Raw genomic sequence first — 23,035 nt, 5'->3', positions numbered from 1 at the left:
TATTGCTGACATCATATTTGGGCAAAACTTTCATTGATTGCGAGAGGTGGAGCTCCTGCAATGAATGGTCAAAAGTCTGTTGTTGTTGCTTTGAAAAGAAACAAGGTGAAAATAGAACTTAGGACTTCCCAGTAAGATTACATGTAGATGTAGTTTATAGATGTATAATAAAAAACACGTGTTCTTGCCTTATTACTTTGTGTCTGCATTGTACTGTATTTGTGGCCAGTAAATTTAGTATTTTATTATCTTAATCCCTGTATATCCCCCTCCTCTGCACCCTGTTCTGTACTGAACTCAATGACAGATTTAGGAACATTTTGTATTGCTTATAATTGCTGTCAGGCTATGCAGTGAATTACTCTGTAGTGCTGCAGTACTCATTATGACTTTACATAGCAGTGAATTACGACTTTACATAGTGAAAAGATTATTCTTTATTTCTTTTTTGTCTCTGTATTGTGTCTATATCAAATGGCAGATGGTCAGTCAATTCACTGTCGTCTGCAAGTGTCTTCTGAATGTGTGTAACAACATTGACATTCGGCACGGTGGCTAATGGGAGTGACCATAAAGGCATTTCTCATTTACGTTAACTCCCATAAGCTATTATGTCAATTGTCAGCCTTGTTTGTGCGAATATCACCTGCCTTTAGTTTTCCAAATGAAGCTGGACTGATACAATCATGCTCAGAAGAAAGTGGAACATGAAGTACATGCTGGTTGCACACGGGAAAAAAGTCAAAACTAAAATTTCACTCACAGGCAAACAAACGAAACCAATATGGCTCTTTTACAACCTAATAATTGATGTGCAAAGCCTTATGTGATAAGATGACCCATAAATGCATTCACGCTAGCATAAATTCATTTGCTTTTCATCATGGCAGAATTGTTAAAAGCTATTATTACTTTTTCATTCGATGGCACTTCCATTGCTTTCATTGAATGCAGCAGATGCAGCTCTTGCCATGATTGGTCAAATACAACACAAATGATGTATTGTATTGTAATTATGCATTGCATTGCCATACTATAATAATTACAACAATGCAAAGAATACAAAATCGATTAGAAACTGGAGCATCAGCTGCCAATTGTGTATTATTGGCACTTTAGTCCCATTCATAAGATAATGTGAATTGTGCGCACATCATTGCTGCATGGTGTGGTGCCCATGGGCAGTGTCATGAACAGTTCATGTGCCGAGCGCTGGTCCACACATTTCTTGCTCCACAACAAGGATTCACAGCATTCTGTGTACCAATAAAGTATGCAGATCATCTGTGCAATATTTTTGTGTAGCTTGAGAAATATTTCTTTTTGTAATGAATGATACAATAGTGGCCTGTTTATAGAGCTGCAAGACCTGTCTTTCAGCAAAGTTGAATTCTGTATATTTATCACTTGTAACTGGGGTGATAGTACATTACATTACATTAGCACTTGGTCCATAGATCATGAATATGCTCCCACTGGAGGTTCGAGTCCTCCTTCGAGTATGGATGCGTGTGTGTTGTCTTTAGCGTAAGTTAGTTTAAGTAGTGCGTAAGTCTAGGGACCGATGACCTCAGCAGTTTGGTCCCATAGGATTTCACAGACATTTGAACACCATGAATATGACATTATCATTATTATACATTTTTGCCCTTAAGACAGTGATTGAACTTGAATGTTACATGATTATTCAAATTTCCCCTTTTTTCCTAAGTTTTCTTTTTCTCTTCCCAAAACCTGTTCATTCTTTGACAGAGTTCGTGTTTCCTTTGTTCTGTCCATATTTTCCCTAGTCTCTTCCTTTCTTTTACTTCAAAATTTCATGTTCATGATTTTGTTCCTGAATTTCTCTCTTTCATCTATCATTTCTGTATTGATTCTTGCTTGTTTTAGGTCTTCTTCTATTTCATGAGACCAGTTTTGATTGAGCTATTAACTACATCAAAAATCCTCTTTGTGAGTCTGGTGTTGTTCATTCTTTGTTTGTGCCCAAAGAATATTAATCGATGTTTTCTGATTGTGTCTGTGAGTCTGTTTGTGTGTTCCTGTAAGTTCTTTGGTTGGCCTCTTCATCCATATACCCTCTCTATGTATTGCTCCAAAAATTTTTGGAAAGATTTTATGTTCTATCTTTTGTCTGTGATGCCTGATGCCCCGATTCTGGTTGTTTCTGACACGTAGAGGGCTTCCGGTAGTACAAAGGTATTGTAGTGCCTGAGTTTCACCTGTCTTGAGAAGCGTCTTTTATTGTAGAGCATCCATGTGAGTTTGTACGCTTTCTGAAGTTTTTCTGTTTGTTCTGTACTGGATGCCTTGAATGATCCTCCTGTTTGTATATGAGGGTTGGAACTTAATAGTGGCAACTATTTATTTACAGCTCGTACAAAATAGATATATGTTTCAAAGTTTTACTGACCTTCAAAGTAGTCACCAGCATTGTGTATAACCCATTGCCAGTGATGTGGAAGTCATAGGATACTCTTAGCAGTGCCAGTTGTGTTGACAGTTCAAGTAGCGTGGTCTATTGCCTGATGAATTTGTAGCAGTTTTGAAGAGAACGCTGTGAAGTGTTTCCTTCAGTTTGGAAATCAAGTTGAACTCACGAGGGCTTAAGTCAGGGGAGTGCAGTGGGTGGTACAGCACATAGCAGCCCCATCAGTCAAACAATCAGTAACAGCTTGCACTGTACGTGCTTGAGCACTGTCCTGCAGTTTTGAAATGAATAATACGCCAAGAACTGCTCCCTTATTTGCATTCCCTATCTGGATAGAATTTATAAAACAATTGCTCCAGGTACAACTCCCTGGGTCCTCTCAACAACATGCCGCAGGGCTGCGCATGATCACATGATGCCCCATCTTGCACGAAATTCCACACAGAAATGCGACGAAAAGCGTATGAGCATAGCAAGCACCAAGCATGGGCTGCCTACGTCATCGTAGCTGTGCATGCGCAGTACAGCCTGTTGTCTGGCGCTGTCTGGCAACTGTTCAAACGAACTTTCTTTAAAAACAGTCATACTGTGAAATCAAAGCAGTCTGTATATTGTAATATCTCTGAGAGAGAACATCTCTGGCACTGTTGTATTTGAAAAACCAATCTTTGTGTCAACTTCACATGTAGCAAATACTTTTTAAATGCTGCATATATTTTGCAATATTTCAAAAATACAATCCTGCAACTTCGCAACAAAACTGCGTGCAATTTTCAATGTAACTACTACAACCTACTAATCTCAAATATCTGTTTACTCTGTATTTCATTGTTTGTAGGTTAGTTATGTTCACATAGGGCACTTCTAACACTGTTTTCTACCATAGGGCAGCAACACACCAAGAATATTTCACTATAATGGAAGAATAAAAATCAAAAACTGACAATTATGTAAAGTGCATCTTGTAAATCTTGAGAACAGCTGTCTGATGATGAACATGTCAGTTCAGAACTGGTTATGACGCTATTTACTTAAATAAATAGCCGTATTAATAGTGGCTGGTTGCTGTCTTCTTCTTTGTAATAATCAACCTACATTAATTCCAAAGTAATTAACAGTTTTGTCAAAAGTATTGTTTGTGTGACTTTATTTGTTAAGTTCACCATTTAAACAAATAATTCGTCCTAACTCTTGCAGCAGAAGAAACTGTTAAAAAGAACAAATGTTTCGATGTATTCAGTTAATTTAATGAGTTAAGTTTTAATTGTAATCTCTGTAAATTTAACTTGAAACAATGTGTAGTTTCAGCACCTATTGTTGTGATGATATATAAGGGCCTGATTTTTGGTCACGAGTCAGCCAGTCCATGGCCGAGTTTCAGACGAGGAACATGTGTTGGTTAGAATGACAACAATGCTTCAGCTCAACTGTGGAATAAGTGTTAAGCAATTAGGCCATGTGTTAAAACATTGACAGTGTCTGCTCCATACGTACTTGACTATTCTTCAAGAACTGTGAACTTTGTGGTTATGTTTTTACTGCTCGTAGATGCTCAACAGTAAACTATTGTAGCAGTATGTGGAGGTTCACCTGCAAACTATTAATGAGGCTTAATGAAGAAGGTGCAGCAGCCAATCAGTGAGCTGGTTCTGTGGAAGCAGCCATTAAGTATATGAGCAGCCAAACAGCGTGCAGGTGGACACAGCTGATCGGGATAAACAAGATGCATTGGCGAGAGAATTACAACTTGCAGCAGACAACAAATCGAGATGACAACTGCAGCATCCATGCAGACAAGTGACAATGAACCAAAATGACAACCACAACAGCAGAGCAGCTGAAGAAGAGTGAATGAGAATAAGGTAATTTCATAGCAAAAGGTGTTTTGTATTAAGTGATACATAATGAGTGACCTAAATGAACAAGACAGTGTGACTGAGGACAAAGCTGTAGAGGTTAAGTTTTTAAGTAAACAGAAAGACCTAAGTGTGACTGGTTCTGTAGCTGAGCATAAATAAAAAATTAGGGCAATTTTGAATGATGGGGATGAAAGTCCTATTGTAAAGAGCGAAATGGACAAAAACAGCACTGAAGTGCATGAGATCGTAAAGGTTGAGGAGGAACCTTGTAACGAAAGTCAGCAAGGGAAAAGGTTGTAGGCAGATGAAAATTTTGGGGCAATGTTAAGGCAAATTATGAGTTGTTGGAGTAAAATGAGTATGAAACAAGTCATTAATAGTTTGAAAGAAAACAAAATAGATTTGAAAATAGTTGGAAGTGGGAAAATAGTATAAAGAAAGATTGTGATAATACTAATGAGAAATAAACATCGAGTAGTAAATGTGTAGAAGAGAGTGAGAAACTTTGTGATGACAATAGTAGGAAGCTGGAGGTTTTTGAGAAACAATGTGCTGAAAGTACAGCTGAACTTGAGAACCAAATCAATCACATTAGAAATGATTCAGAAACTGAGATAGAAATCAAGTGTGCAGTAGTGGCAGAGGAAAAACCGGGAAAAGTAAATGAAAATGTAGATTTAAAATTGTCTAAAATAGAGAAAAAAGTGGAAGACACACCAAATCTAGAGCATAGCGTAAGTGAAAGTGTGTCTGAGTCTGACTGTAGTTGTGACAAATCCAGTAGTGATGAGAATGGGGTATTTGAATCTATAATTAATAATGGAGGCAATGTGTTAAGTAAAGAAAGGATTAATGAGGATTTGTTGTATGAACAAGACCACACAGTAAGTAAAAAGGAAGCGTGTCAACCTGTAATATCAGCAAGTGTACAATGTATATATGTTAAGTATTTACTAGACAGTGGTAATGATTTGAATGGCATGTCACAGGCATTTTCTGAATCTATTAAGTACACAGAAAGTATAGTGGTGATGCAGATGTGTGGAATAAAAATTGTTGGTGTTATTGGTAAGCTATTAAAGAGTATGAAACAAGAGATACTATTAAATGTAGAATTGGCAGGACAGCTATTGAAATACAGTTTGTTGGTGATTCAAAATCTCTGGATTGATGTAATATTTGGAACTAATTTCTTGTGCAATTAGGCAGTGAAATTCTTCCCCTATCCTCTCTGTAGTTTATAAGCAAATCAGAAACATTCTTTCTTTGACTGTCATGTGATTTTATGCAGTAGCATTCTTTAGTATAGAAAGATGTTAGAAAAGTTTTCTTCAGTGTTATATATATTATATATGTAGTATGTTGTGCTAGTTATAAGTAATGCAGTCATAAGAGGATGGAAGAAAGTAAATTGGTACCATGATTAAAGAATTTCTGTCAAGAAGATAAGGTAAACAGAAAATGAAAGATGTCAACATATGTGGAGGATAATTAACATCTGAAGTAATCAGCTCATTGATGTAGCTGCAAAGGCAATATGCAGTAAAAACCATCTTGAATACTAGATCTTAATATTAATTGTGGTTTAATAGAAGTCTTTGTGTCCATTGCCATCAGTCTATTGAGATAACAGTTTACCCATAGAAGTGTGTCATGGTACAGCCTTTTCCAACATTAAGGAATTCCAAATTTAAACATAGTTGCCTGAAGTAACGGGTGTGGAAAGAATAAGCAAGATTTGTATGTATATCGCCCTTCAGGCTAGAATGTCAAGAAAATAATGGTTTTTCTAAGTGATAAGTTTGTCTGATTGGTAAAGAGAGTTAAATTTGCCTTACTGTGGAGTGTTTTTCTGTAGAATCAATTTTGCATTAGATAAACAGAGCAGGTGTTTGTTTATTAGATAATGAGACAATAATGAAATAATAAAACAATGAATAATGTTAGGGTCTTAATGGTTAGGGAGCCTGTCGCTGCAGTATGTATATTTTTTTGAGAATGCACTTCACTAGCTACCGAGGTAAGAAATGTAAGTAAAATAAGAAAAACAAAACTAAAACACTACACCAAAGTGGTACGACCAGAATGTTTATATGGATCTGAATGCCTAACGATGAACTGTAAGATGGGCAAACTAGAGGTCCTGGAAAGAAGGATTATAAGAAAAATAATGGGTGCAATGAAAACTGCAGATGGTTGGAAAATAAGAAAGTAATGAGGAGATCTACAAAAATATAGAGAAAATGTCTGAAGTAATGGCCAAATGAAGATAAACCTTTTTTGGACATCTCTACCGAATAGATGGAAATAGACTAACAAAACAAATACTCCTATATTTCTGGAAGAAGAAATTGACAATAGCATGGATTACAGAAGTAAGAAAAGATCTTGAAAGAAACAACATCAAAGAATCAGAAATAGCAGAAAGAAACCGTTTTAAAAACAAAATACTAAATTTGGCAGGCTTTCAAAGCAGAAGAAATGAAAAATCGGGAATAACATGGACAGAAGAAAGGAAGAGACTTCATGGGGAGAAAATGAGGGACTACTGGAAAAATAGGAAACAACAACAGAGCATTATTTTAGTGAGGTACAAGTAATATAATGGTGCATCATTGGATCTATAGGTTATCTTAAAACTTCTATTTATGGTCTGAGGAATTATGAGCTTAAAGTGGTAATACTGGAACGAAGAACAATAATTTTGCTGATTAACTAATAACTGTGGTGCTAAACTGATGTAAATATTTCTCACAGTTCAACTAATTGGTAACATTTTGTGAGGATTTAATTTTCTGGTTGAATGAGAGTATGGCGTCGATAGTTCGTATCGACAACGAAACTTAATATCTGTGAACTCTAAGTGCTCTGTCTAGCCTCCATCTTAACTTAGCTTTAGTTAGTTCTTTGTTATACTTCGTTCTGTATGGACGCAGTGTCAAGTGTAAATATATACGAGCTACAACAAATATGGGAATTAAGTTTTCTATATCCCGATTACTGATCCCGTTCCCATAGTGGTGACCCCACAGTTCGTTTGTGTTTCGCATCTTCCACGCCAGTGTTTATGCAACAGGTTATATGCACTACACAATGACCACACCAAACAATGCCTTGTTTGAAGATGCGAAAGCACAGCTCCGTTCACCGAGTTTCGTTGTTTCTTCCAACAGTGAAACATGAACTGAACAATATTTCGAATTGTGTCTCTTCAAATTGAGTATTTCAAGTACAAAGTGATCTCCATTCGAACACGTGTTTAGCCACCCAACGGCATGCTACATCAGTTACTGTTGGGCCATGTGCAATGCCGCCATTACCACAAACCATGCTGAATCAGTTCCACACACGTGGTGTTCCAGGTGTGTCCAATTTACATGTACAATTTGGTGTTTCACATAACATGGACCCCTTACCTCGCCTCAGTGGCCCACCACATGAACTACAGGCATGTTATGCATCAGATAGTTTCCACGCAGATGGCATTCTCAACCCCCCCCCCCCCCCCCCCGCCACTCCTCACTTGCGGGGGTCCCCGTTTCTGGTCGCTCAACCGCCTGCCACTCCCACAGCACCGCCTGTGTCTGCCGTGCCAGTCTCTCGCCCTGTTCCAGAAGCGGGTCGTTTCCATCCAGCACTCATCACTCACGGTCCAGTTTCCAGGCCCCCCTCATGTGCCGCTCATACGCCTGTTTCCATGGTACCGTCTGTGCCTGCCGCACCGTGTTTACGTCAACTATGCCATCTGCCGCTACTACGGATTCACTCACCTGGTTTAAATTCAGGCCTACCGCACCGGCCTCTGACTTAACCTCAGTTCAGCTGCTACCCCAGGAGACACCGAACCTGCCGTCATCACCCACTCCTGGCCGCCTGCCGAAGCCACCGTCCTTATACAAGGACAACCCGGCATTGTGGTTCATGCTCATCGAGCATCTGCTCGAGTTGCATCATGCGTCTGACAACAACTCAAAGTTTCTCTGCCTCGTCACTTGGATTTGATTTGTGACTTGCTCCTTTCGCCGCCGCCTGCACCAAAATACAAGTTTGCAAAGAAGACTATAATGGAATGACTTGCCTGCTCGCCACAAGAGTTAATAATCAAGATTCTCTATGAGGAGCACCTGGGGGAACGCACTCCCTCACAACTCTGAAACCGCCTTTGATTGCTCATGAACGAGCATACCATGCCTGATGCCTATGGGCTGTGTGGTCTGTCAAACTACCTACCGATCTACATATTCATCTGTTACCACACTCGTTCAAGTCCATCGGCAACCACCTACGCATCGCTGACCAGTTGTATTTGCTGCTGCGGCAACATCAGCTGGTTCATTCCACATCGTTTGTCGGCACAGCTACCCCCACATACCAACCTTCAGCCAGCAGAGGCAGGGCTCGCTCAGCCGTCACCTCGTCTGCTTCTCCTGGCAGCGCAGGCTCACTCTCTCCGCAGTCCAAGCACCCCAGGATCGCCGACGCACCTAATGTACCAGAACAAATCAACAAGGACAAGCTGCCATCGCTGTCACAGTCTCCACCTCCTCCTCACCCTTTCTGTTGGGACCACAAAGTGTACAGTGACGACGCCAAGAAGTGCAGGTTGCCATGCCAACATCCAAACACTGACCACAGGAACTAAGAGACGCCGAGTCCAGCGGGAAACCTAACAGGCGTTCTCTTACATTACACTCCATTCACTCATCCGCCCGGCCGAATGGTCGTCTCTGTGTGACTGACATTGCGTCAGGTTTAGCTTTTCTGGTCGACACTGGTGCTGAAGTGTTGATCATACCTACTTCTATGGCTCCACCCGCTTCTTCACAGATGAAATCATTTCTATGAGCTGTCAACACAACGACGTTACCTACCTTAGCCTCAGCAAAGGTTACGGTGACCCCATCTCCTTCTCTACGTTTTCTGTGGACATTCTATATTACTGACGTTGATGAACCAATCCTCGGTATGAATTTTTTGTCTCATTACACACTATCTACGAACGTCATACAGGGTTCAGTGCTCTACCATCCTACGAACACTCACATACCGTGCACCCGCACCTATGTCCAATGCACTGTTTCCACCGCAACATACCATATCATACGCGAGTGCTCTGCCCTCTCGGGCAACATTGTGACCTGTGTTACCAACCTACTGTCAGAATACGACTTGGCGACACACCTCTACCAGGACAACAAGAAGCTGGAACAATGCATCGCTTCCAGTTACAGCGAGCTCGCCACGGCTCGTACCTCGCTTCTGCAACTGCAGTCCACGGCACCGTCACCTAAACAAGATTGCTCGGTCGAGCCTAGCTCGAACTCTCACCAGGTTAGTCCACAAACTTTACTTGCATGTGATGTTCCAACCCCCCTGTCACGCTCGCCTCATTCAGTGCCGTGTGTTTCAAACAGTGCTGCTAATGACAGCCGTGTGTGCGTTGCGACCACGCCCGCCGCTTGGACAGCTACTGCACATGTTGATAAATATTCCCACTCTCTCACTCACTGTCCACATGACCTAGTGGCGATTGTGGCCCCACATGCGATGCCAGCACTGCTCTCGCCCGTGCCGGTTGTCTGGCGCTACGTTAACAGCGGACAGTCGTTGCCCATTCCCCCTCGCTCGGCACTGTGCACGCACCCACCCCATCCACACAAGTGCACGCCGCACTCCCGCAAGAGACATGTGACTTTCGTGCTACCTTTCCCCACTCACACTAATGGCTACACCTCGTCGTGCCCTACTTGTCCGAAGACTCGGCGCCAGGTAGTTAACCAATCTTATGTGCAGTTCTCAGTTTCTTCCATCACTGATGGAATAACACACAAGATAGTTACCACTGCCGGTCCACCTATTAGGCATAACGCCGTTCTGTTTATTCCAATACCACCTCATGCCGTTTGTCCTAAAAAACGTGGCAATGTTTCATTGACTCTATCTTGCGACAGTTTGAGTTTTGTCTTGCTTATCTGGACGACTTTCTCGTTTTCAGCAGCTCAGTGGAGGAACATGAAAATCATCTGTCCACAGTCCTCCATACCTTGAACTCCAACAGTGTTGAGGTCAACAAAGATAAGTTTCAGTTGCGCCAGGTGTCAGTCTCCTTCCTAGGTTACACCATCTCCGCTGATGGAATACAGCCTCCCAAATCTCATTGGCAGGCTATCACGTCTCTGCTGGCCCCAGCTACTTACAAAGAGCTATGCCGTTTCCTCAGCACCATCAATTACTATTGTCGCCATCTGCCTTCCCCTGCCACTGTTCAGGCACCCCTGACAGTTGCGCTATCAGCAAACAAACTTCCGGTATCAAACCTGTCTCTTGGACTGCTCCGATGCTAGAGGCATTCAAGGCCCTGAAGACTTCTTTAGCTGAAGCTGTGACGCTCGCCCATGCCGACCCGCTGGCCGAGTTATTCATCACTATGGACGCCAGCAACATCACGGTGGGGGCAGTGTTGCAACAACGCAAAGGTGACACAGTTTCTCCCCTTCATTTCTTCTCCAAGAAACTATCTACGGCTCAGAGAAAATATTCTGCATTCAATAGAGAGCTCCTAGCTGTTTACGAGGCAATCAAACATTTCTGCCCCGACGTCGAGGGACTTTCGTTTTTTGTCATCACCGATCACAAACCACTGGCAGAAGCATTCTGCAACCCACCTGAGGACCTACCCACTTGATGTTACCGCCACTTTGACCTGGCTTCTCAATTCACAATGGGCGTCCATTCCATCAAGGGTGCAGATAACATCGCTGTGGATTTCTTCTCGCGAATCAGTGCTGTTTCCCTCATCGTTGATCTTTCCGATCTGGTCTCCCTCCAAGCTACTGACGAAGATTCTCAGGCTCTCCTACGAGACCCACAAACATCACTTGTTTTCACAGAGGCAAAATTTCCTGGCGTTTCTGATGAGGTGTGGTGTGATTCTTCGACTGCCACCCTACACCCTTTGCTCCCATCCGGGCTGCACCGATAGGTTTTTGATGCCCTGCATAACCCAGCCCACCTGGGCGTTCGAGCCACCACACATCTCATGTCAGAACGTTTTGTTTGGAAGAATATCAAACGGGACTGTCAAACCTGGGCACACAGCTGCATCGCTCGCCAGCGCAACAAGATCAGCTGCCCCACCTCCCCGCCTCTGGACAAGTTCGACATTCCCGCAGGACGATTCCGGCATGTACATATTGATCTGATCAGGCCTCTTCCTCCTACAGAGGGCCATAGATATATCTTATCACCTATTGACCATTTGTCTCACTGGGTCGAAGCTGTCCCTCCCCCTAACATTAATGCCGAGACGGTAGCCAAGGTTTACATTGGCTCATGGATCGCTCGTTTCGGGTGCCTGACCACTATCATCACCAATCAGGATCGACAGTCCGAATCCTCCCTTTTCACCATCCTCTGCAATATCTGCGGTATTAAAAAAATACACACTACCGCCTATCACCCACAAAGCAATGGGTTTGTGGAGAGATGGCACCGCACCCTCAAGATGGCCCTTCGATGCCATGATTGTCTCTGGTCGGAAGCTCTCCTGTGGATGCTACTTGGTCTACGCTCGACCTATAAACCTGACCTACAGGGGACTATATCCAAATCTGTTTTCGGTGAGAATCCGGTCCTACTGGGAGAACTTATTCTTCCCCAGGTTAGCAAGGATCTTGCCCCCTCGCCAGATTTCGTTAGCCGGATGCAAACGCATTTTCAACAAACATGTTTGCACCTGCCCATCAGTCACTCACCACCCGAGACTAATGTTCCCACCACACTCTCCGACTGCTCCCACGTCATGCTGCGTGACGATGCGGTTAGGCAGCCTTTTAAACCTCCTCATCTTGGCCCTAACAAGGTCCTGCGGTGGGGGGACACAACTTTTGATATGATTAAAGACCACACACAGACAGTTTCTCTGCATTGCCTGAAACCGGTTCATCGACCCTGATGGTCTCACACCGCCACAGTCGGACTCTGCAGACGATCCATCCTTGACCGAGAATGAAGACGTGCTCCCATGAACCTCACCTTACACCTCTTCCGCTGAAGACTGCCACCGTTCGCTGGTTTCCCGACCTCGTCCCCTGTTTCACCCTGCACAGGTTTCGCGCCCTCGCATCCATCGGAAACTCACACACTTACTATCAGTTTGTCCCGCAGCATGCCGCGGCACCGAGTGAACGACGTTTCTATAGTGATGTTCGATGACTAAGTGCTCATTCTTTTGACAGATACCAAGGTCCCGCCATTGGACAGTTCCTTACACATCAATATTGCACACAACCTCACACTCCCACACGAATGTGACTGTGCATCTCTACATGCTTTCATTTCTACAGATGGCTCGATCCACTTAAGGACCACACACGCCTCCACCACGTCGTTGACCGCCCCGCCCGCTTACTCCCTGGCCGGCTACCATCTCATCCAGCCTCGGTGGTTGACTGACTATGAAGTGGACCTGCCTCTCGCTGCTCCACCTGCACAACTCACCTTGTTCGAGATGGAAGTACCTGTGATGCACCTGCCTACGCACACGATTTCCACTGATGTTGACACCTGTAAGCCCTCACCCTTGGACATCTGTAGTACACTGTACTGTGGGTGGAGGTGGGGGGGGGGGGGCTGTGAGGTTTCGATAGTTCATATTGACCACGAAACTTAATATCTGTGAACTCTAAGTGCTCTGTCGAGCCCCCATCATAACTTTACTTTAGTCAGTTCTTTGTTATACTTCATTTGTACAGATGCAGTGTCAAGTGTAAATATATATGAGCTACGACATATATGGGAATTAAGTTTTCTATATCCCAATTATCAATCCCATTCCCATAAGAGTAGTGCTCAGAGTTGAATAGAGAAATAGGGCAATGATTTGGTACAACTTCCATCCCCTTAATCTTGATTTGAATGGTAATTAAGTTATGTAATGGTGACTCTATTCTTTTTTCATAATGATTTGTAAATCTATGCTAATGCACATCTTGAGTTTTTACTAGAGGTAATGCACATCTTGAGTTTTTTCTATTTTGGAAATGGAAAAGAGACCCAAATCTTTCAAGTTAAACCAGTTTTAGGCAGTTATGACTTAAGAGTACAGTATTGGTAGTGTAATGTGCGCTGATTTTAATTTTTTTCTAGTCCACACCTTTCACACTATAATCAATTTTAGTGCTAATTATTGAAATGTTATGAGAACTATGTAATGTATTTATTTATGATGTAATAACTATCATTTGCGATTAGTGCTAAATATTTTCTTAGACTTAAGTTAGAAATAAAAGAAAGTGCACTAAAGTAGGGCATTTGTCTCATTTTTTCATGTACTGTGGCAGAGGAGAACCCCTTCCAAGGGAACGGATCGCAGTGCATTTCCTAACTAACTGCCACTTGGACCTGTTGAAGGCATGGACAGCTTGGTGAGAATGTGTGTTAAAGATCATTAAAAAATGAGAAAGTGCTTGTGAAACTTTTTAGCAACTCATGAGGATTTACTATGTTTGCAAGACAGGACTTGTATCAAATGATAGGCTATGTATCTTTAAATGTAATCTTTGCTTACGCAAAAAGGACATCACTTATGGTGAAGATGCCTAATTTTTTATTAAAAGTATAACTTGTAGTTATTTTGTGATATTGTACAACAGTACACTGTATGTAATTATTTTGTATGGAGATTTTCGTAGGGCCAGTACACAAAAGTATAAATTTGAAGAGACATATGTACTATAGTATAGATAAGATTTCTTAAGTCATATTTTTTGTGTCTCGATTTTTAACCCACTGTCTGGGGTCACTTGTGGTCATTGAATTGGCAGTTCGCTATTAGCAATACCTATCTGGTCAATCCAATGAGGGGGTGATGTGACAAAGCAAGTTGGGATAATTTTAATTTCTCTCTTGTTTTGTTATCTGCCTCCTTAAAATTCATTTTTTCAATTTTAACTAATTACCATTAACATACAAGAATATAATCTGATCTTCATAAAAGAGAAAGATTGGCCCTCAGTTTTAAAGAATATAACACCAGATCTAATTTTGTGCTTAGATTTACGTATGTAATTGATTTTCTAATTTATTTTGACTATTATTAGTTAGTATCTTTCATTACAGGTGAAAATCAGTAATTGTTTTGTAACTTAAATTCTATCATTGACATATAAACATATGTAGATTCTGCACTAAGTACAAACATTTGGAGGAACAACTAATAGTAATTTTAAAGGATCTATTTGGACCTATTCAAAAACATGTTAGTGAAGCTAGTCATTAATTAATTCCAAAGTAATTAACAGTTTTGTCAAAAGTAATGTTTGTGTGACTATATTTATTAATTTCATCATTTTTTAACAAATAATTTGGCCTAACTCTTGCAGTAGAAGAAACTGTTACAAGGAACCAATGTTTCGATGTATTCAGTTAATTTAATGAGTTAAATTTTAATTGTAATTTCTGTAAATTTAACTTTAAAACAAGGTGTAGTTTCAGCGCCTATTATTGTGATGATATATAAGGGACCAATTTTTAGTCACGAGTCAGTCAGTCCACGGCCGAGTTTCAGACAAGGAACGTGTGTTGGTTAGAAGGACAACAATGCTTCAACTCAACTGAGGAATAAGTGTTAAACAATTAGGCCATGTGTTAAAACACTGACAGTGTCTGCTCCATACATACCTCATTATTCTTTAAGAACTGTGAACTTTGTGGACATGTTTGTACTGCTCGTAGATGATCAACAGAAAACTATTGTAGCAGGATGTGGAGCTTCACCTGCAAACTATTAATGAGGCTTATGGAAAGTTTAAACAATAGTGAACTGGCCATACAAATATAACTGTGTATTATTGGGGGTGAAAGTAAAAGACTGTGCAATGCAACTGTGCATATGTTGGCTAGATTATTTACAGTAGTCAGAGTACAAATTACAAATCCCATTTTTCAGCCAGTGTAGCGACGCAGTATGATGACACTAAGGACAACAAACAAAGAAATAAAAGCAGGTGGAACTGCTACACAAAGACTGTGTTTTATTGGCAGAACACTTACTCCCAAACCTCCCACTGTTCATATACTTTTGATGAAAAGTCAATAAATAAAGAAAAGAAGAATCATTTGAGTACTCTGTCGATTTATCATGAAGATGTGGACATTAACTATAAGTATTCAAGATGCTGAATGAAACAGGACTTTGGACACTAATGCCATATTTAAAGTTAAGTGCTCTTTCTGTGATAACATTCTTGACAAGAAAAGATAATTTTGCATGCAAAAATAGTCTTTAACACTAAAAGTGCCTGCTGACAATTTATGTGTGTTTTATACAGAGTCCTTTGAGATTATTATAGATGTGGGCATCAGCTGGGATTTAACACAACAACTGTCGTGTGGCAGTGAAGACCACAGCAGTGGCTCTTCTGCCGACCTCATGGCACTCAACGTGTTAAAGATTACAGAATTAGTTAATATCATTATATTTTTCAACAGTACATCATTATACTATAATTGAAAATAATGAAAAACAGCAATAAATTTCTTTCAAGGGTAGACTGGTTGGTTTATTTAGAGGAGGGGACCAAACAGTGAAGTCATTGGACCCATTGGACTAGGGAAGAATGGCGAAGGAAGTTGGCCGTACTCTTTCAAAGGAACCATCCCAGCATTTGCCTGAAACGATTTAGGGAAAGCATGGAAAACCTAAATCAGGATGGCCAGACACTGGTTCTGAACTGTCATCCTCCCGAATGTAAGTCCAGTGTGCTAACCACTGCACCACCTCGCTTGGTTTCAATGGTGGAAGGTAACCTTGAAGTTAATATTAAAAAGATAGCACAACTTAAAACATGTGTGATAACTAAACCCAATAGTTTAGGGATTACAGTGGACAGTTCTGTAAAAGGAAAAGACCATAATGAAGAAGATAATAACTTGCTTGTATGAAAAGAACGTTTTTTCTGATAGTCATCATAACAAAATTTTGAACAACTGTAGGGCTACATAATGTAGACTACTTATTGTACAAAATAATCAACTATTAAGATAAAACTAAAGTACATATTAACAAAAGTGAAAGGTTGGCAGAGCTACTATTGATAGTATCTTGGTTTTGACTAGATCTAGATCTAGGATGGGTTGCACAAATGACCTCTCCATGGTTTACTTTGTAGATGAGCTACACTTTCCTAAAACTCTCCCAGTAAAGCGAAGTCAACCGTCTTTCAAAATTCCTACTTTAACAAATGTTTGAAAATTGATGAGACTTTTCTGTAGGAGGAGGTGTGTAAAGACAATGTTGTTAATAATATGTGCATGTACAAATTTATTATGAGGGTTGTCAAAATGAAAATGAATGTTGTTTCTGTTCAGTATTTTCTTTTTGTCTTACACAGTACTGAAGTTACCAAATGAGACCAGATTCATCAGTAATCTACATCTAACTTTACACACATACTCTGCAAGCCAGTGTATTGTCCATGACAGAGGTTACCATGTACCATTACACCATTATCAGTCATTTTCTTACCTATTCCACTCTCAAACAAAGCGAGAAAAAGAAAGTCTATTTGCTTACACACAAATCCTAATTTCTCTTATTTCATCTTAGCAGTCCTTACATGAAAGGTAGCAGTAGAATTGTTCTGCAGGTGCCTGCTCTCTGAACTTTGTCAACAGTGTTTCATGAAAAGAATGTAACCTTCCCTCCAGGCATTACACAGGGTCTCCATAACACTGATATGCTAATTGAACCTACTGGTAACAAATTTAGGCATGCTTCTGAATTGCTTCGATGTCTTCCTTTAATACCACCCAGTGGAGATCCCAAACACTGGAGCAGTACTCAAGGATGGGTTGCACAAATGACCTCTACATGGTTTACTTTGTAGATGCGCTACACTTTCCTAAAACTCGCCCAGTAAAGTGAAGTCTACCATTCACCTTCTGTACTATCATCCTTATGTGCGTTCCATTTCATACTGCTCTGCACAGCTACGTCTGGATACTTGGTCCATGTGATTATGTCAAGTAGCACACCACTAATATGATATTCATTGCACCAAACAGAAATTCTGTCTAAGCCACCCTGTATCCTTCTAAAATCACTCAATGGCAATTCTTTCATGTACACTGATGAGTCATCAGCAGAGTCGCAGATTGCTGTTCATCCTGAGGGTCAGATCATTTATGTACATAAAGAACAAAAGAGTCCTATCACACTTCCCTAAGGCATTCCTGGCAATACCCTTGTCTCTAATGAACAGTCGCTTTTGTGGACAATAGAGGTAGGTGATAAGGTGAGTGAAGGTGTGGTTGATTGAAGGTGTGGTTTATATTTTTGTTTGTGACTTTAGTGGACTGTAAACTCTTATGGAATGAACCTGGTAAACTCAGGGGCCCAGCCCATACACCAGTACTTCTGAAATCACCATTCTTCCCTGATGCATATTTTTTCCAACTCATCTGTCCATCTTCTCAAGTTATCCTCCTACTATCAATCCGTCTTTTCTTATTAGGTAAAAACTGTTTACAGAATGTGCAGATTTCAAGTGTCATGGCAGAGTGTTAGAAAAAATTGATTTTCATTTTTGACTGTTTAGCGCGAAGATTTTTCTGGGGTACAGAAAGTAAAACTATATGTTACTATTTGTGACTGAAAAATCTTTGTGTATTGAATAACATTTGTTACACTTTGTATTTTTGCCCTGTCTGGATTTTAAATTTATATGGGTAAAATTTGGTTACATGTGGGGAAACTATTATGCTCTTTTTAAATAAAATTTGTATCTGCTCAGGATTATTAAATGAAAACGTAAGTATTTTGTATTTATGTTCTGTTGCGACACATAAAAGTAGGCGGATATGAATTCTGACTGTTTTTGGAGATCTATAGTGTATTCTTCATGATAATTCAATTTTTGCTAGTTAAGAAGTCAGACATGATGCAGTCTTTGCTGTATTCTTCTTCTTCTTCTTCTTCTTCTTCTTCTTATTATTATTATTATAGTCCACCGGGAAATACGATTCTTATGGAAACGTCTGAAACATTAGTAAGAAATCTTGTTGAAAATGATCTTTGGGGCTGTATTTCAGCAAAATTGTGTCAACTCCTTTTTTGTCCCTGCATTAGTTTAATTTGAATATTCATTAGATGAAAATCTAAATATGAACCCAAATTAGTGAGGAGATGTAGGAGTACTTTTTAGTAATTTGAAAAAACTTAAAATGTGAAAATTTACTTGTTTTGAATATGTAACAAATGTCCATGATTTTAATTTCCTATGGCCAGAATAGTTTTATACAATGGGCAGTCAAATGAAAACAAGAGATACGGAAAAAAGTAAGCATACTGTTTCTCATTTCAAAAGTTATCACCATAACTAATAACATATTTATCCAGCTGTAAGTAAAGATAGTCAGTGCCTTCAGGGAAAAATGTTTGTGGTTGCCTACAGAATCATGATCACACACAGGCAAGCACCTCTTCGTCTGAAGCAAATCGCAAGCCACGAATGTCTTTCTTCAGGTTCCAGAAATATGGAAATCACAAGGGGAAGGGTTGGAACTGTGTGGAGGATGTGTAATGGCTTCTCAGAAAAACTTCTGCAGTGTAGTCAAAACAACCTCGACAACATGTGGGCGGGTATTACTCTGCAACAGGATGATGCTATCCATCATCATTCCTGGGCATTTGAACTTGCTGGTGCATTTTGATTTGTGCAACGTGTTCACATACTGTTGTGCGTTAATTGTGGTGCCGTGTTCCAGGAAGTCAATGAGCAGAAGTGCATGCAAAGGAAAAGCTAATCATGACTTTCCTGGAGCTGGTGTGCCTGTTGTTTCAACTATGCTACGTAAGTTTTGGTGGGAAGCCCTTATGTTACCTCCATCAGTCTCAATCTCTCCCCAAGTGATTTCAATTTATTGGAGCCCTGAAGGAAGACTTTTGTGGCTACTGATTTGCTAAAGAAGAAGAGGTGCACGCATGGGTGGTACTGTGGTTTATTCATCTCATAACGTACATTTGGAGTCCATTTGGTCTATATACATGAGACGTCAAAAATTTATAATACACTAATAATTAATAACTCTAAAATAAATAATTAAACTAAAATAAATAATTACACTAAAATGATTTTTCTTGGGATATGTAATACACTGTATCCAGCTCAAATTTCCAGTGCATCCTGCTTGAATACATCCACTGACTAATAACAGTTCAGAGTCAGTGCCTCGTACAGCTTTCTTTTAAGTGGACCTAAATTCATCTGTATTACAAGGGGGAGCTGGAAAATAAGTTTCCCTGTAGACTGTGGTCAGAGTTGTGTGTGTGAGAGAATGAGACATTAAAGATAAGACACATCTTTATTTTTCTACATAATTTCCAAGTACATTGAGACATTTGTCATACCACTTAATAAGCTTCAAAAAGCCTTCCAGGAAAAAATCAGGGTGCTGCATACAGAAGAAGCGCTGAACGGCTTGTTTGATGTCAGCATTGGTGCCAAAGCACCGCATTCGGGAGGATGATGGTTCAATCCTGCGTCTGGCCACCCTGATTTAGGTTTTCTGTGATTTCCCTAAATCGCTCCAGGCAAATGCCGGGATGGTTCCTTTGAAAGGACATGGCCGGCTTCCTTCCCCGTCCTTCCCTAATCTGATGAGACCGATGACCTCGCAGTTTGGTCTCTTCCTCCAAACAATCCAATCCAATCCAATCCTAACTAACCTAAGGACATCACACACATCCATGTCCGAGGCAGGATTCGAACTTGCGACCGTAGCGGTCGCGCGATTCCAGACTGAAGCGCGTAGAACCACTCAGCCACCACGGCCAGCAATTTTAAGGTGTTCAGTGTTTTCACTAAGGCCAAAGGGATTTACTTTTTTGTGATAGTCTATTACATTTACATCAAACTTTGCTACGTTTATAAAGAATTCATTGAAGTGCTCTGGTATTTGAGTTGGACTTAACAGTAGTTTTTCCAGTTAATTTTTGAAATTTCTTGGCTTTAACATTTAACTCATATTTAATGAGTGACCACACAGCCTTTCTGTTATTTCTTTTTTTTCTTTTTCTTTCTTTTTTTTTTGTTTTGTTTCAAATTTGTCTGTATTTCCCAGTTGCTTTGCTACCTTGACAACTCTTTTAAATATAATTTTACTTTTAATATTCTGTGTGGTTGCATGTTCCTTACACTGGAATTCTTTATTCCCTGGGTGATCCACTTTAATTTATTTGTCACTTTATTGCTGCAGAGTCTAGGTAGAAATGTTTTTAATTAAAATTACTGTACCATGTGCTCCTGGGAATGTCAATTAATAAAAGACAATTGGTTTAAATAAAGATCAATAACTAAAAATAATAATAAAAATGTAAAAAGACATTCTGTAATTACACTGTCGAGAAAATGCGGCAGCGAATCTGTATATAAAAATGTATGTTCTTTGAAGCAAAGGATATTATTTTAACAGTTCACAGCACAATGTTATTCACAGATAATAACTATGACGCTCTCTCTCTTGTACTCTTGTCTGAATAGCACACATGGTCAGCCATTGTCTATATTATTTTAAGTGTAAACTTTGGTAATAACTTTATGCTAATTTCATGTTATCTAGTGTAAAATTGTTTTTACTTTTGTATTTAGTCTACCCAACCTATCAAAGCAAAACATTTTTATAAGTTTTCAGAAAGCTGAGCTAAGTGCTGCAAGATCAGCATCATTGTTGGCAGCCATTAAGCGCCACAGCTAATAAAAAAATTCCTTTACAGCGTCCTGCATGAGATAAGGCTGTGAGTACTTCATATATGCACTCTGCAAATAAATTTCAAATATAACAATAACAATGGTTTTAAAAATATTGAAAAATTCAACCAAGACTACAGTTCAGTGATTTCTTTAAGCCGCTTCTCGATCGATGTTTTATTAATAGCTTTTGAAGAATTAAAGAGAAAGAACACTAAGCAAAGGAATTATTAACAGTTGCATACAATATTCACAACACAACTCCATGATAATTAATTTCTCATGCTTTTCATCTGTGATAAATCCCTGAGATAAAATTTCTATTTGTAATATTCTTGTGTATGTAATTATGTGGCTTACATTTAGATGCTTGATGCTAAATCATAAAATAAAACCAATTAATAAATTACCATGAAAACTATTTAGGAAATTTTCAAAGTTTTCATCACTTAAGTTATAGTGATCAAAAGGCCATTTTTTTCTCTTTTAGCTTATTGCTAAATATTAACATGTTTTCTTTGCTTAAGTTCCTTCTCATATGCATTTTCACACCTGAAACATGTCTGTCTGTGGCAGCTCAATGAGCAATGTACAATGATCAGATAGGCCCTCCCCAGAGCCTCACCTCTGAATCCATTTCCCTCCTCATCCCTATGACACCCCGCACACCCACCTTCTACATGCTCTCCAAAATCCACAAATCCAACAATCCTGGATGTCCCAATGTAGCTGGTTATTGTGTCCCCACTGAAAGAATTTTGACCCTCATGGACCATTACCTCCAACCAGCTGCCCATAATCTAGCCTCCCATGTCAAAGATACCAACCATTTCCTTCATCAACTCTCCACTATCCCCACACCTTTACCTCCTGGATGCCTACTCATTACTACTGATGCCATTTTCCTATACACCAACAGCCCTCATGTCCACAGATTTGTCCCTATTGAAAACTTCCTTATCCAGCGTCCTACAGTCTCCAGACCCACTACCTCATTCCTCATACACCATACTAAATTTATCCTAACTCACTACTACTTTTCCTCTGAAGGGAAGATATAAAAACAAATCAGCAGCACAGCCATGGGCACCAGCATGGCACCTTCCTCTGCCGACCTTTTTATAGGCCAACTAGAAGACATCTTCCTAGCCTCACAAAACACCCCAAACCCCCTAGGCTGGCTCGGGTTCACTGATTATAACATGATGATTTGGACTCAGGGCCAGGGTACCCTATCATCATTCCTTCACAACCTCTACATCTACATAATTACTCTGCAATTCACAATTAGTGAGTGGCAGAGGGTTCATCGAACCATCTTCAAGCTATTTCTCTATGCGACTTCTGATTTCTCTTATTTTACCATGATAATCATTTCTTGCTATGCAGGTGGGAGCCAACAGCATATTTTTTTTCATTTGGGGAAGAAAGTTGCCAATTGAAATTTCATGAGAAGATACAGCCACAACGAAACACCTTTGTTTTAATGATTGCCACCCTAATTCACGCATCATGTCCTTGCACTCTCTCCCCTATTTCTGGATAATACAATATGAGCTGCCCTTCTTTGAACTTTTTCGATGTCCTTCGTCAGTCCCATCTGATGCGGACCCCATACTGCACAGAAATACTCCAGAAGAGAGCGGACAAGGGTGGTGTAAGCAGTCTCTTTAGTAGACCTGTTTGTTGCACTTTCTAAGTGTTCTACCAATAAATCGCTGTCTTTTGTTTGCTTTACCAACAACATTATCTATGTGATCGTTCCAATTTAAGTTATTCATAATTGTAATCCCTAAGCATTTAAATTTGTGTGATATATTGTGCAACCGAAATTTAGCAGATTTCTTTTGGTGCTCATGTAGATAACTTCCCATGTTTCACTATTTAGTCAACTGCCACTTTTTTCACCAAACAGATATCTTGTCCAAATCATTTTGCAGCTGGTTTTGATCATACGATGACTTTACAAGTTGGTAAATGAAAGCATTATCTGCAAA

At 40.0% G+C, this 23,035-nt stretch overlaps 1 protein-coding gene across 1 annotated transcript; it reads left to right on the top strand.

Moving 5' to 3' along the window:
* The first annotated feature begins 9,799 nt into the window (after positions 1-9,799).
* Positions 9,800-15,413, top strand: LOC126458179 (uncharacterized). The gene is made up of 2 exons (XM_050095049.1): positions 9,800-12,857; positions 13,632-15,413. The coding sequence occupies exon 1, from the start codon at positions 11,330-11,332 to the stop codon at positions 12,242-12,244; it is 915 nt and encodes a 304-aa protein (XP_049951006.1). The 5' UTR covers positions 9,800-11,329; the 3' UTR covers positions 12,245-12,857; positions 13,632-15,413.
* Positions 15,414-23,035: the final 7,622 nt, after the last annotated feature.

Source organism: Schistocerca serialis, chromosome 2 (assembly GCF_023864345.2).
Source record: "Schistocerca serialis cubense isolate TAMUIC-IGC-003099 chromosome 2, iqSchSeri2.2, whole genome shotgun sequence".
Lineage (NCBI taxonomy): Eukaryota > Metazoa > Arthropoda > Insecta > Orthoptera > Acrididae > Schistocerca > Schistocerca serialis.
This window is presented reverse-complemented; position numbering and strand designations above follow the sequence as displayed.